General features: G+C 43.6%; 1 protein-coding gene across 1 annotated transcript; it reads right to left on the bottom strand.

Annotated features, from left to right (window-relative positions):
• Positions 1–929: 929 nt before the first annotated feature.
• On the bottom strand, positions 930–7,048 carry sall3b (spalt-like transcription factor 3b). Its single transcript, XM_067256036.1, has 4 exons — positions 6,970–7,048; positions 1,955–4,906; positions 1,432–1,781; positions 930–1,325 (listed from the first exon to the last, which is right to left on the bottom strand). The coding sequence occupies exons 1-4, from the start codon at positions 7,046–7,048 to the stop codon at positions 930–932; spliced, it is 3,777 nt and encodes a 1,258-aa protein (XP_067112137.1).
• Between the last annotated feature and the right edge of the window lie 7,130 nt (positions 7,049–14,178).

The raw sequence follows: 14,178 nt of genomic DNA, 5'->3' as shown, positions 1-14,178 counted from the left end.
TTTTCATTTTTGTAGATACGCAATCCTATACCTAACATTGTTTGCAAAAAAATATATGCAGCGAGAATGATGACAAAAACAGTAGGCTATGTCATCATATGGGCATTTCCACTCAGAATGGCTCACTACAAAAATAGTGTCTCTATGAGAGGCAATCTTCAATAATACTCTGTACCTTTGTATATCCAAACCAAAAAGCACAGTTTAGAGGAAGGTGTTCGAATTCTGAAAAAGAAGACAACAGAAAGAGACAATATGCCAGTATTGAATAATATCTGTTGGCCGTTTGAATCTCATGTTTACATCATCAAGATACACTTATTTTTCAGAGAAAATAATGCAAGGAAAACAGAAGATACTACTTGAAGTTTTAAGGTCAATAAAGTTTATAAAAGTGGACAATATGAATTTGCAATTCAAGTTGCATAAAGTTCAGGATGCAAACAGTAAGTCGTCCGTATACACATGTAGCCTACGTGAGACCGTCTTAACTTGAGATCTTTCCCAGTTGTACGATGAATACCACATTACTGTAAATCATTTCTACTCAGTGTATTCACATTTTATGTCAGTAACATCCATCACACGAGGTAGTAAACAGAACTTCTTTGCTCCAGTTTTAATTCTGTTGTATCATAACGACTACAAATTATTACAACTTGATACATACATACCAAGTATATGGAGACTACAAGGACGTCATTTGTGCTTTTCACCAACTGGTAGCAGTGGGCAAATGTAGTGCGTCAAACTGATCGTATGCGTCTCTGGTAGAGGGACTGTCTCTCCGCAAACACCATGGAAAACATCCAGGTTTAAACATTGGTCAGTTTACATGTATATAATACATAACCAATTTTCTTTTAAACAAATAAATCATTACATTTGTGTCATGTTTTGCGCAATGCGTTTCCCCTGTCGTTCTGATTTCAATTGATCCCGATGTTTTTACTGTCATCAACCAGCATGGAGAAGTGTGTGTGGACCCCCATGTTCCTGCCTGTGTTCCCCAGGCTGGAGAGGGGTGGGCTGCCTCCAGCCTTCAGGCTCTCCATTCCTGCTGTCATGGCGTGTAACTGCGTAATCCCCTCGTTCTGGACGACTGACATCCCATTGTTCTTCAGAGTCAGGCTGTTGGTTATAGCTGCAGCGTAGCGGTTCCAGAACCCCGCGTCTGCGTTCATGGCCCGGGCGGCTAGGTCCTTCTGGAACATCTCCCCAAACTTAACCGCGTCTCCTCCCAGAAGCGCCATTGGATTTTCCACAGACAGACGCCTCCCTCTTCTAACGGGGGAGTTATTCCACATGTGGGTACCCATGTGGACCTGTGGAAAGACAGGAAGTGGTGGTAAATACCATCCTATTCTTATGTTGTATATAAGTCATACTAACGGTTACGAGTGTTAGGTTAGCGGTGAAAACAAGCGTTACCTTTAGGTTTCCTTTCGTGGTGAACGCCCTGCCACATACAGAGCAGCCAAACGGTTTCTCCCCGGTGTGTGTTCGCTCGTGGATCTGAAGGGCGCTGGCCGAGGAGAAGTTCTTCCCACATATGTTGCAGTTGTGCTGCTTGGGTGTCCTCCGGGGCTGGGCTGGGGCCGGGGTGAGCAGGGCCATCATCCCACTGGGTCCCACGCAGGATTTGGCTGCTAGGACTGGGAGACCGAATGAGTGCTGACGCCTCTCACTTAGGACGGCTGGTCGACCGTGTCCGTTAAGTTCGGTGCCAGCAGGATTCGGAGCGGTGCTTGAAACCAAGCTGGGAATGTTTTGGTGGGGAGCTGAAAATGTTCACATTTACTGTAAGACTTGGGGGCTCTATTGAAGTGCAGTGGTTGCAGTGTTAAGATGACAAGTATAACACATATCTAAGACATGGCTGTAATATTATAGTTTAGTTGTGTCAATTATAATTACAACATAAACATTAATCGAGTGTGTGTTATAACCTTACCACGCTCTCTGCTCTGGAACATCATGCTATAAGGGCTGTCCTCGTTGATGCTTGGCTGGTTAGGTTGTGTCCCTGTCTGGTCCTGGGAGGAGGAACCTGAGTTCTCGTTCTTCACTGAGACTGCCACATCCCTGGACTCTGTCAAGGTGTCCTCTGAAGACGAGCTGAGGTTCCCCTCTGAGATGCTCTGTCCTGGGGCAGCTGAGGCCGCAACAGACCTGGAGCATTTAGACACGGTCTTACTGAGATTCTCCGCTTCCCTCATTATGAAGGGTATTGGGGTGTAGGAGGAGTTTGTGGTGAAACAGTCACTGTCCAAAAACCCCTTCATCCCAAAGGTGTGGTTCAGACCACTTGTAGAGTCTATGATTTTCATTTGATTTTCCAGTGCGGCGATGTTGGAAACAACAGCAGATGATTTGGGAGGCGAGCTAGCGAGAGAGGTCAGTGCTTTAAACGGATCCACACCCTCCTCCGTGTTTTCCTCCATTTCATCCTCCTCTTCCTCATCGTCCTCCATCGAGTTGCCGTCCGTGAAGTCGGTTTCTTGGCTGCTGAAGCCGTCAGTGTTTATCTCGTTGACGGAGAGCTCAGCAGGTCCGGTTCCCTGAAGCCCGTCTGCGTGGGACGAGTCGGGGATCTGGCCGGCCATGTGCATGCGGATGTGCTGCTGCAACACAACGGCGTTTGTGAACTTCTTCTGGCAGATGGGGCAGGAGTGCTGCATCCGGAGGGGAGGGCTAGCTCTGTGGACACCAATGTGTGTCTTTAGGTTCCCTTTGGTGGTAAAAGTCCTTCCGCACACCTTACATCTGAAGGGCCTCTCCCCTGTGTGGACACGGTAGTGCATCTTCAGAGCGCTCTGGCAGCTGAGGATGCGATGGCACAGGACGCACTGGTTGGCGTCTGTCTTGTCGATGTTCTCCACCAGCTTCTGCAGCTTCGAGGTCTCCGACGTTTCCATGGAGACCAGGTGACCCCCGAAAGGGAACCCGACCTTGAAGTGGTCGGTGGGCAGCGAGAGGGGGGAGGGGTCGTACGTGTAGGGGGACGCAGGGGCACTAGGCTCGGGTGTGGGCGTCGTCTTGGATGGGGCTGTGCTGGTTGCCATGCTTACAGAGTTCCCCGCGTGCCTGGCGGAGCAGTTTTGGGGCAGGTGAACTTCCTCTGCTTTTGTGGCATCATGGGATTCCCCTTCGTCTTTAGAGCGTGGGGACTCTGAAGGAGGGGGGATGGGGACCTCATGGCTGGCAGCGGGTGACAGAGACGCATGTTCGCATGAAGCAGACGCGTGAGGGGACTTTATGGAGGGTGTGACGCTCACAGAGTCCGTCCAGTTTCCCCCAGCGCTCAGAGAGCTGGGAAGCTGAAGACCCATGGAAGTGGTTACCGTGGCTACGACCGGCTTGCTATCCAGCCACAAGGAGCCATTTTTTTCCTGAGGAAAAGACATACCATAGGGGACACCCTGGCTTGTTGGCACGCTATCCAAATATTCCGGCACAGGGTAAGGGTTCATTTGAACGTGAGGATATTTGTCTTTGTGTCTCTGGAAGTGGACTTTTAGATTCCCTTTTGTGGAGAAGCGGTTTCCACAGATGTTACACTTGAAGGGCCTCTCTCCCGTGTGAGAGCGCAGGTGGATCTGCAGAGCACTGTCGCTGCCAAACACTTTGGAGCAAAACCGACACTTGTGCTTGAAGAACTGCTCCTCGCGACAGGGCTTGGTGTCGAACAGAGACACACTGGGCAGCTTGGCCCTCCCCTGCTTCATGAGGATGGCGAGGGGTTCGAACGCGTTGGCCGTGGCAGCGATCCTGGCCAGGGGGTTGGGGAAGATGACGGTACTGGGAGGACTCTGAGGTAGGAGTGGCAGGCTGGATGACAAGGAGCCCTGGAGGGCGTCTCCCTGGGAGGGCGGGCTGGAGGAGATCAGCGTCTGGCCACACTTCACACCAGAGTAGGCCCCTGTGTAAGGAGGCAGGATTATGGAAACGTCACTGCAGCTGGACGAGGGAGCTACGGGGGTCTCGGAGGAGGTCGAAGTTCGAGCGCCGTCTCTGAAAATCGACTGACCGTACGCGGTGTGCGAGGAGAGCGCATGTGACCTTTCCAGCACAGACGCCAGAGAAACAGAGGCTTGTCCGTTGATGGCTGAGGGCATCATCCCCGACGATGGGATGACGGAGGGGGCGAGGATGGAGGGATGACGGGAAGGGAAAGAGTTGGGGGTTAAGGGCAGGGCCCTGGTTACCGGGTCTAGTGCTGTTTGTGTGGGCTGTCTGTTCATGTCAGATACCTGGCTGCGTACCTGCTCAATCAGCTGCAGCTGGAGGACCTGTTGCTGCTGTAGAGCCTGGAGATGCTCCAGGATGGCAGAGATGGCAGCTGTGGTGGCTTTCCCTCCCCCCCTGCCTGTGTGGATGCCCTGGGAGAACTGGGCCACAGCCACCCTGGTGCTCTGGAGGATCTCCAGGGTCACGTTAGTGGTGGGCACACCGCAGCTGCCTGCGGCCGACACGCCAGGGGAAGCTGACTGTATGGAGCGTGGAGACTGAGGGCTGGAGGCCTGCTGTTTATCTCCCTCCTGGTGCTGCAGGTCCTGCTCCATGTTCTCCTCCTCCTCCCTCTCCTCCAACGTGTCCAGGCTGTCATAGCTGTTCTCCACTCCCTGAAACCCCTCGTCTGCAGAGGCCAAATCTGCCGGGTCGCTGGGGGTGGAGCTGGGGTCTGGGGAGGCCCCTGCGTGAAGGTCCTCAGGTCCTAGAGTCCCCTGGTGTTCCTTCATGATGAGCACCAGGGGCTCCTCACAGCCGCTCTGATGGGCCCACAGCTCAGTCCAGGTGAAGAACTCGGCGCAGCACTTCTCACAGATGTGGGTGTCCCCTCCGCGGTGGCCCGCCGGCCTCCCTCCGCCCTCCTCCTCCTCCACCAGAGGATCCAGCAGCAGAGCTGCACAGGGACAGTTAGTTAGTGAGCCTGCCAGGACCTCTTAGTGGGACTGGTCTGAACAACACTGTCATATTCACAAGTAATGGGAATTCTGAAACTGGACATACAACTGGAAAGAAACATACTAGACAGATTAATTTAAGATACTAAGTGTGTGTGTGTGTGTGTGCGCTTGAGTGTGTATAGATATTCATCCCTCATAAGCTTAATACAAACATTGCGACAACATTTGCTCCGCTGATGGTTGGTCAATGCCATAGTAAACTGTAGTTGCATGACAACAATTATATTTGAATCCTTGAGGAACATAATTTCAGTCATGAAATGGCTCATCTACTTGTCTGGACTCAAGATCCAGAACATCTATGAAACACGTAAGTCATTAAAGTAGTAACATAATCACGTTCTCACAATCACAACTCAACAAAAGTAGAAATTGGCCAAATAAAAACAGTAATTTGTGGCTATAGAGTAATCTGATACATGTTTTCTTCTTTGATACAAATGCAGTTCTACTCGTACATTGAATATGTTCTAATTATTTAATCAATAGAAGCACATTTGTAGACTACAGTGAGGACAGCTTTTCAGCGCCCATACATTCTGTTAAGGATGATCAGGAAGGTAAACACTAATACCGTCTCTAATTAAAGACAATTTTTTGTTCCTTCTACTTTTTTTATAATTGTATGTTTGATCATGTTGATATGATTTAACTTAATGTTTCAATTTAGTATTAAATGTACACTTAGAATTATGTTGTCATTACTTCAAATAATTGATATTCCTATAATAATAACAATAATTCTTAAGAGTAGCATTGCTTGTCTAATAATTGCATATAAGAATTCGAACACGTCAAAGTGGTAGTAATTTATCGGCTTGCCCAACTAAAATGCAGTTACAACAATTCTACATAGAGATAAAGATATCATTCAAATGTCATGTTATGGCTAAAGAACACGTCATTTTCTATTAGGGATTTTAGAGAAAATAACTTGCAGTCTATTTAACTCAACATCACAACGTGTAAAATAATGCAAAAGTAGTCCAAAGAACATCTCTTGTTTAAAAACAATGTGAGCATTGTTGAGTCATGAGGCATGCATGGCAGGTACTTTAAAACGACAAATTCATGTATACATTTCTGTCTAGGATTCTCTGTCACTTAATTACAACATTTAGGCCAATGGTACGAAACCACTTTAGGAATTAATTCAGAGCAACCCTTGTATTAGTTGCGATAAGCTTTGCGTGAAATGTGTGAAATTATGCCTTGATATATAGTGCCTAATGGCAAGCTTTTTACTTTATAAACGTATCACATATTTAATTCATATCAACGCTTTCTCTTTTAAATAATTTGTTATGTCTATAATTTAATTGAAGCTATTGGCTTTTTAAGCGACAGCGATGTACTTAAGTTGTCTATAGACCTATTTACAATTTAGAGGCCTGAATTATCTTCTAAAATCTGACTGAATTTACGCACATAAAATAATTCTTGTGAGTCTTCTTTTTTCTTTTTAACTCAACAAATGCTGACTGAATAGCTTTCCTCATTAGTCTTAAATTATTTAAATAACAAAATATTCCAAATGGTGGACCAAAATGAGGCAAAAAACATTAGATTCAATGTACTGCTATGTCAACAGCTATGTTAGGCGTTTGTTGTATTTTGACAGGCCTAAACTGTAAATTAGTTCAATTTCTACAAAATGTCAATGCCTAAAGCAGCACATATGGAATGAGAGAGACAGTTAGACAATGTACAGAATATTTATGATATTGGTCTGCCTATTAAAAGATATAGGGCTAAATAAACGCAAAACCAAACAGACGGAATTTAAGTGACTTCAATCTTGCAACGGGGTAAGAAGACTTTAACAACTGGTAAAGTAACCGCTTGCTTCTTGTATCAATTGTAAAACTTGACTTTTAATAGCTAAAAGATAAGCCTGCAGTAGGCCAATTATATAAAGGTGCTATGCAGTAGTCTAAAAACGGCTACAACTCAAAAGACTAGGAAAAGTTTCCGGAAAGATTTGTCTTCCAGCACATACCATTTTCTGAGACTCCAGTCTGGAATGGATCTTCGTCAGACGAGAGGTGTTGTGGCTTTGGTTGCTTGCGGCGGGACATGTTCTCTGCGACTTGATCCTGCTTTTTGCCGATACATCGGCAACCACCAAATGGGATCCGTCAGAGGCAATCGGGTCAGTGAAATATGGGATATTAGCTGGTGTTGGCCATGTGCAGATTGCGCATGTCGGTGTAATTATAATGGAGGATAATGCTTTAAGACTCACACCGCTTTTCGATGGGTGATTGGCTCAGGTCCAACAAACTGACTAGATATGGTAATGAGGGACATGTTTGATCATTACGCTACTATGAGTTCCTATCATCCACCTGTCTACACCACACTGTCCACCTCCAACTTTACACTTGGAGGATTCTAGCCTACCAGTAGTGTTACAAATATGAGAGATTTTGTAATTTATTGATCTGACATACCTATTTTGTTTTGTCGAGTCAAATTGAAAACAAATTAGCCACATTTTATGTACTTTTTACCTTTATCCAACGCCTGAGAACACATGAAATCCCAGTGTGTCGCATATCACTCTTTCTCATTCACGTCTTCCGACAGTCCTATTTCCGTTGCGATTTATTGGTCAACACATCCTTAGATTTTTTCGTGGATTGAGAAAGTCCTTTTCATTCTTGACTGGTAGTTTTATTAGTGTCGACAGACCCTCCACATGTCTTAATGCAAAACGGAGAAGGGGGAACGTACGAATACCCAGTGACTTGATGGACGAAAGGGGGATTGACATCCAGCGATAGCTGCTTATTATCAAAGTTCGTGCGTAAACGCACATGCACATTCGCCTGTAGAGTATTACAAGGCAATGGTCGCTCTAGATGGGGGTTTTGATCTTGCGTGTCCTCACTCCCCCGTCCTGTTGCCTCCCCCACTAGTCCAAATGAGAAGCTCTTAGCTGATTGCGATTGGAGACCCTATATGGACCAGAAGGTGTTGGAATCTACATTTTCGAGGACCTCCCACAGTCCTATAGACTGAACTTCTTACACACGTTCAGAAAGTTTTTCTCTGTACTTGAAAAAGGAAAACTATGACATAGACGACTTAATGTATTAACCTATCAGATACCCCTTACTGTTAGTTTTTTGTTGTTAAGTATGTGATTCATATAAGCCTAATCCTGACTGGAGTTTTAACCCCTATCAACAGATACGATTCAAACAGCGGTCATAATATTGTATGAGAAGATTCGGCCATGGTCAAGCCAAAATCAGCTGTTGTTCACTGCAGGAAGTACACAACAGCCAGAGTATTGATTTATTTGTCTCCTATTCCCCTGGTACAAAGAGATAAGAAGACCCACTTCTTGTGGAATATAATTTCCTTTAACCTATATTAGCTTTCAACGGGCTCATGATGAATAGCCAGATTGACTTATCTAGAACCTCAACAGTCCTTGATTTGATATTGATTCTTTTAAAATCAGCTAGACATAGAAAATTAAACCACAATTTAACCAAGATCAACACACACTCATCCTACCATAATACACACACTCACCCTACTATAATACATGATACTTAAAAAAGCTTCTTCAGAATTTATAGAGGAAAGATATGAGTGTAAAATGATTGTGCTGTGTCCTACACTGTAATATTTCAACAGACTAATTTGGTGTTAAGTCTCCTTGGCCTGGTGCTGAAGGGGTTAGGGCTGGGGACACTTGAATCTCCACCACCAGTTAGATTTGTTCCATTCACCCCACTGAATATTTTAACAGCATCAGTTACTATAGATAACTAACTAACACTCATCAACAACAAGCACTGTAATAAAATAATTTCACGTAAATAACTTTAATGTTTATTCTATTGATTCTACAAGACAGTAAAAGTCTTGATATTCAGATTTTAAGATACAAGAGGCATTTCGGCAAACCAAATGCATGTGCGGATACAGCAGGAAACATCAGGTGTGGAAGGTGAAATATTTTGCTAAGAGTGACCCACGATGGAGATATGAAAAGCTTTGAGCCTTTGGCTCTCGCCTGGTTAACTCATCAAGAATAGCCAAGCCTCGCATGACATCTCAGGTCCATGACGTCTCAGGTCCATGACGTCTCAGGTCCATGACGTCTCAGGACCATGACGTCTCAGAACCATGACGTCTCAGGACCATGACGTCTCAGGACCATGACGTCTCAGGTCCATGACGTCTCAGGTCCATGACGTCTCAGGTCCATGACGTCTCACGACCATGACGTCTCAGGTCCATGACGTCTCAGGACCATGACGTCTCAGGACCATGACGTCTCAGGACCATGACGTCTCAGGACCATGATGTCTCACGACCATGACGTAATGACAGGCTTGAGAAAAGCTGAGGAGCAGTAGAAGTGTTTGGGGACATTTATTGGCAGTTGAAGTTTGTCAGCCTTCCCTTCTCCAGTGATCACAATTTTACCCCAAACGTAAAACAAATTCTATGAAAACAGTAAGGATCTGTTTCCGGGTGAAAATCACAGATTAGGATTTCATTGAAAATGATCATAAATCACTGATCATATCAATACAATGAGTAGGCTGCCATGACATGATAACTAACATGATATAAATCCATTCATCCATCATGGATGGATGATAGATATGTGCCTTTTAATTAACAGGTGACACAAAAGGCAATCCTTAAACAATGAAACATGATATCCTCTTTGAAATTAGATCTTTCCTTGTGGTCCACTAAGGCTGTCTCTTGTATCCAAGAGTTCATCAGATTTAGTTATGATCAGAAGCTTGAAGATTTCAATGACGGCGCTTGTTTTATATCAATGCACAGTAACAGTAATGGATTACGTATTCTTCTTGAAAAAATAGCAACGTTGATATTAGTCAGACCGGGTTACCTCACTCAGCTGTCACTGGAACCAAATAGGTTTGGGGTACTTTGTCACAAACACAAAGAAAACAGAAAAAGAGCTAAAAAAAGAAGAAAGAAAAACATAATCTAAAGTGAACAAAGCAGGTCTGAACAGAGAGGATGTGACAGACAGGATGTGACAGGGCTGTTAGGGTACGCAGACTGTGGGCTGAGTGGACTGGAAATTTCTGATCGCTTGAATTCTCCACATCCAACTCTGTCCCCTCTCTCTCTCTTCTGCTTCTATCTATCAGTGTGTTGCCGTATTGATTTGGCCTTTTTATCTTCAAGGCTGGATAAGAGGACAGAAAACTAAGGCAGTGAGAGTGACTGGAGAACTTTCCTCCAGATTGCAGGTATTCTTCATCTTATTGCCTCCTGTCCTTCGTGTTCTGGTGATATCCAGTGCATAAGGGTTGCCTTCACACTGTAAACCAGGTGGAGGATGCTACTAAAGGTCTAGGATGAAGACGAGCAGATGGATATACATGATTATATAAGACCAGAAAAAGAGCTGAAAATACATTACACATGATTAATTGGTGGGAAATATTTGTTTGCCATATTATCTTTTAATTTGAGTGTGTAGGACAGAAGATAGATGACTAATCTCGTAATCTGCAGCAAATAGGAAAATATTGTAGCACCTGTTTCATTTCAATCTTCACCCACATAAACAGATGCTGTTTGGCTTGTTGATGTTCCAGTCTGCCTAACAACCACCTACACAGGAAGAAAATAAAGTTTAGTGTTTATTTGAACTTTACATGAAACACAGAATGTCGCATGTAGTGGGCGAACCATGACAGGCAAAGGCAAATCCTGGAAAAACATACTTATATTGAAAAAACTTTGGTAATTAGACCTTTTAGACAAAAGAGCAGGTATTTTTGAATGAATCAGTAGGAATCCTCTGTGAGTTCTTAAAGAGTTCCCAGTAACAACTAGAAGTGTTTTAAATACGAAAGAAGTTTCCAGAACAGAGAACAGGCCGTCCTTTCACCATGCTCAAAGCAGTATATTTACTAATGTCATCTTTGTTTATTTCTAGCATGAACAGATCTGAGTATTTCATTTAAATCAAGAATAAATAATCAATATTCAATCCCTTGATCTGTAATTTGGACAGTGGGATAGCACTACAACAGTTTTTAATACTCAGGACAAAATAACGTAAGAAAATTGAACACATGTGTTTTGGAAATATTGTGTGGCTGTAGTGGCCATGCAGAGCATGGCAGGTAGCAGACGTAAACAGTTGTGATGTTGCTATGTCATAAATCTGTGTATATAGTCATGTTAAAAACATATTGAAACTATAAGATGATCCCTACAGGCATTATGGATACATTAAAACCAACATATGTGGAAATCACTGAACCTCCATGTGTCCCAGCAGGAAACTGGACAAGATAACAATTAGGAAACTAATTCAAAGCATGCTAGGAGAAACGCATAAATACTCATAATTCACCCAGAGCAGCTGGCTGTACCCAACCACAGATCTTAATGCCACATAAGCCCAGATGTGGAGAGTTTTAAAATGAAACAGAAACAGATGAGGATTTTGTCCAGAAAGTGTTTGAAAGTGGGAAAAGAAGATCTCAGAAGTACGTTTCACCAAGGGTGTAAAGAAGGCGTTCTATTTTTGCTCAGTAAAATACTTCTGCATTCCCAAATGTCATTGCCTTCTGTTCATATTGTAAGAGAGGTATGGAAACAGCCCCAGGGTTATTTTCACATGAAAGTTGATTGATAATCGAAACAATGACTTCCTGTGTTGTCATCTGAAGCTGAGAGCAGTTACAGATTTACATTTGGCGAGTTGGAACTTAGTGATCCACTACGATGATCACTTCTGTGTGTTGTACGATGAGATGGGAGTTTGAAGATGATACATATGTACTTGTATGCTTTACATTAGAAGATGAGTGATCTGTTTTGCAGGGTTTGTGTTTTTATTTGGAAAGAATGAAAAAAGAAAACAGCTTGACAACGTTTTCCCATCCCTTGTTTTTTACTGTGGGAATCCACAGCACCTCTATAAGTCTATCACCCTGCAACTCCTGCTGCTGCAAGTCTCATAAAACCTGGCTTCATTTTAGGGTTCCACATGAGACAGTTATGGACGTTTTGGACGTTCTGCATTTCTGAGAACCATGAAACGGTCCAAACCAAACGAAGGGAAGAAGGGATGACACTGAGGGAAGGAGAAATAAACTGACGGTTTCTCTCTTTCTCTCTTCCTCTCTTTCTCTCTCTCTCCTTCTCTCTTCCTCTCTTTCTCTGTCTCCCTCTCTCTTTCTCTCCTGTCATCCTCTCTTGTGTTTTAACTGTTGTGCTGCGACACTAAGAAAAGAAGAGAAGATTGAAGACTGATGCATTTCTCTGCCTCCTTATTGAGACAGTAAATAACGCCACAGCATCAAAGGCCAGTCAACATGGAGACCGTTAGTTCAGGGGAACAGGGAAGATTTCTTCCCTCAGTTTTAAGATGGTTTTCCTCCACTACTGTGAAGTGTGCTTTTTCACAATCTGACTGTAAAACGTGTAACTTTATTTGTTTGTAGCTCACGTATAACCTTTGCTTTTTAAAATTCATAAGTTTGCATCCTTGTTACTTTGAACATCTGCAGTATTTTGATTGGATTGGATCAAGGCCGTAGCCATGGAGTCAACATTGGGGGGGACGAATAAATTTTTTTGATGATAATTTCTGACAGCGTGCGTGGTTTCCTGTCGTAGCGTAGCACATTTATATTTTTATATCAATATATTGGGGGAGACATTTTGACCAGATTTGAATATTGGGGGGGATGTTTCCCCCCCCCAATATGTATTATGATTACGGCCTTGGATTGGATTGAAAACAGGAATGAGCTATAGCTAATGACCAAGTCACGGTCCTTGAAATTAGGAGTTTTTACTGGATAAACATCCTTGATAAATGGCCATATGTCAATCATGTTCCTAACTCAAGAGGATTTCGAATCATTCATCGCATCTTTGTGAAAAAAAGATGAATGGATATTATGTACAATTGATAATCCCTTATAAAGGCAGCAACAAAGTGTTAGCGTATTGTCTGCAGTTTCGCCGGGGAGAATACGGATCGTTTTGACAAATTCCCAGCTTGTTCCCTGTCGATTTGAACCGTGAATTGCAGCGTCAAACATCCCATTTACAACGCAAGGAGAAAAAGAGTGACGTAAACGGTCAAATAGGTAGATGTACTTTACAGCAGTTTTACAACACATCCTGGGTCTCTCCGGCTTCCTGCTGTCAAATCATGTCCGCGTCCGGCCCCCTCGTGAAAATAGCGGTGCGTGTTGTCTGCTTCAGTCCTCCTGGACTGGGACCATAGAGCTGTTGCCTGGGACACTTTAAACTGACTCTGGCTTTGACTTTCTAACGACTGTAAACAAACGCAATTAAGCATTTCCTGTAGTCCAGACACCACAGAGCGTTGAAGAAAAACACATCTAACACAAAAGCTGAAAGGAGGAATGTAAACATCTAACATTAAAACATGGATGGTGGACTGTTAATGGTGCTTCAGTTTTATTTCTTTTTTTTCTTTTTACACTTTTTCATGTCACAAATCATCTTGTAAAGTCCACTTGTCATGTTGCCCTCATCTTATGTGAGTGCAACATGACACTCATAGAAATGATGAACTTAGAAATGTCAACTTAGAAATGATGAAAAGATTACTTTTGATTAGGTTCATCTGTTTGCCAGCCGAACAAGAGTAAATCAAGGAGCACAGGGCATTACAGAAGGATGATTATTTACTCAATCACACAATCATCTGGAGCCACTTGAAGCAAAAGTAGGTAATCCATAGACCCTCTCTCACACAGTAATAGATTTACGTCACATTCTGCATTCTGCTACGACGGAACCGAGGATCAGTTTTGCTGTGAGGTATCAGTCATAAACATGGAACTATAATGTACAAATCAAGAGGCTTTCATGTTGTTGTTCTGACTATAACAACTTGAAGTCCCGGTCGTTCCTCAAGGAAAGGCGGAGTGAAAGAAAGGGAGTCTGAGGAGGAGAGAAGCCCCCCCGCTTCATCTGGCTTCTGACCACAGACGCTCCTGTCCTGTTTGGTGAAAATTATAGTCCTGGGAAAGCTTTAGTTTATTAATGGACATTCAAGTATACCAAGTATTTAGAACAATTGGGTGTTGTACTCAAACAGAAATCTATGACTGCTACTTGAGTGTCAAGGACTAAGCTACTGCATGCTGTACATCTGTGTCTAGAAACAAAGCTTTGTTTGTGAGTTTCAATCATTGTG

Source organism: Osmerus mordax, chromosome 18 (genome assembly GCF_038355195.1).
Source record: "Osmerus mordax isolate fOsmMor3 chromosome 18, fOsmMor3.pri, whole genome shotgun sequence".
Lineage (NCBI taxonomy): Eukaryota > Metazoa > Chordata > Actinopteri > Osmeriformes > Osmeridae > Osmerus > Osmerus mordax.
Note: the sequence above shows the minus strand (reverse complement) of the source record. Positions and strands in the feature narration are given on the sequence as shown.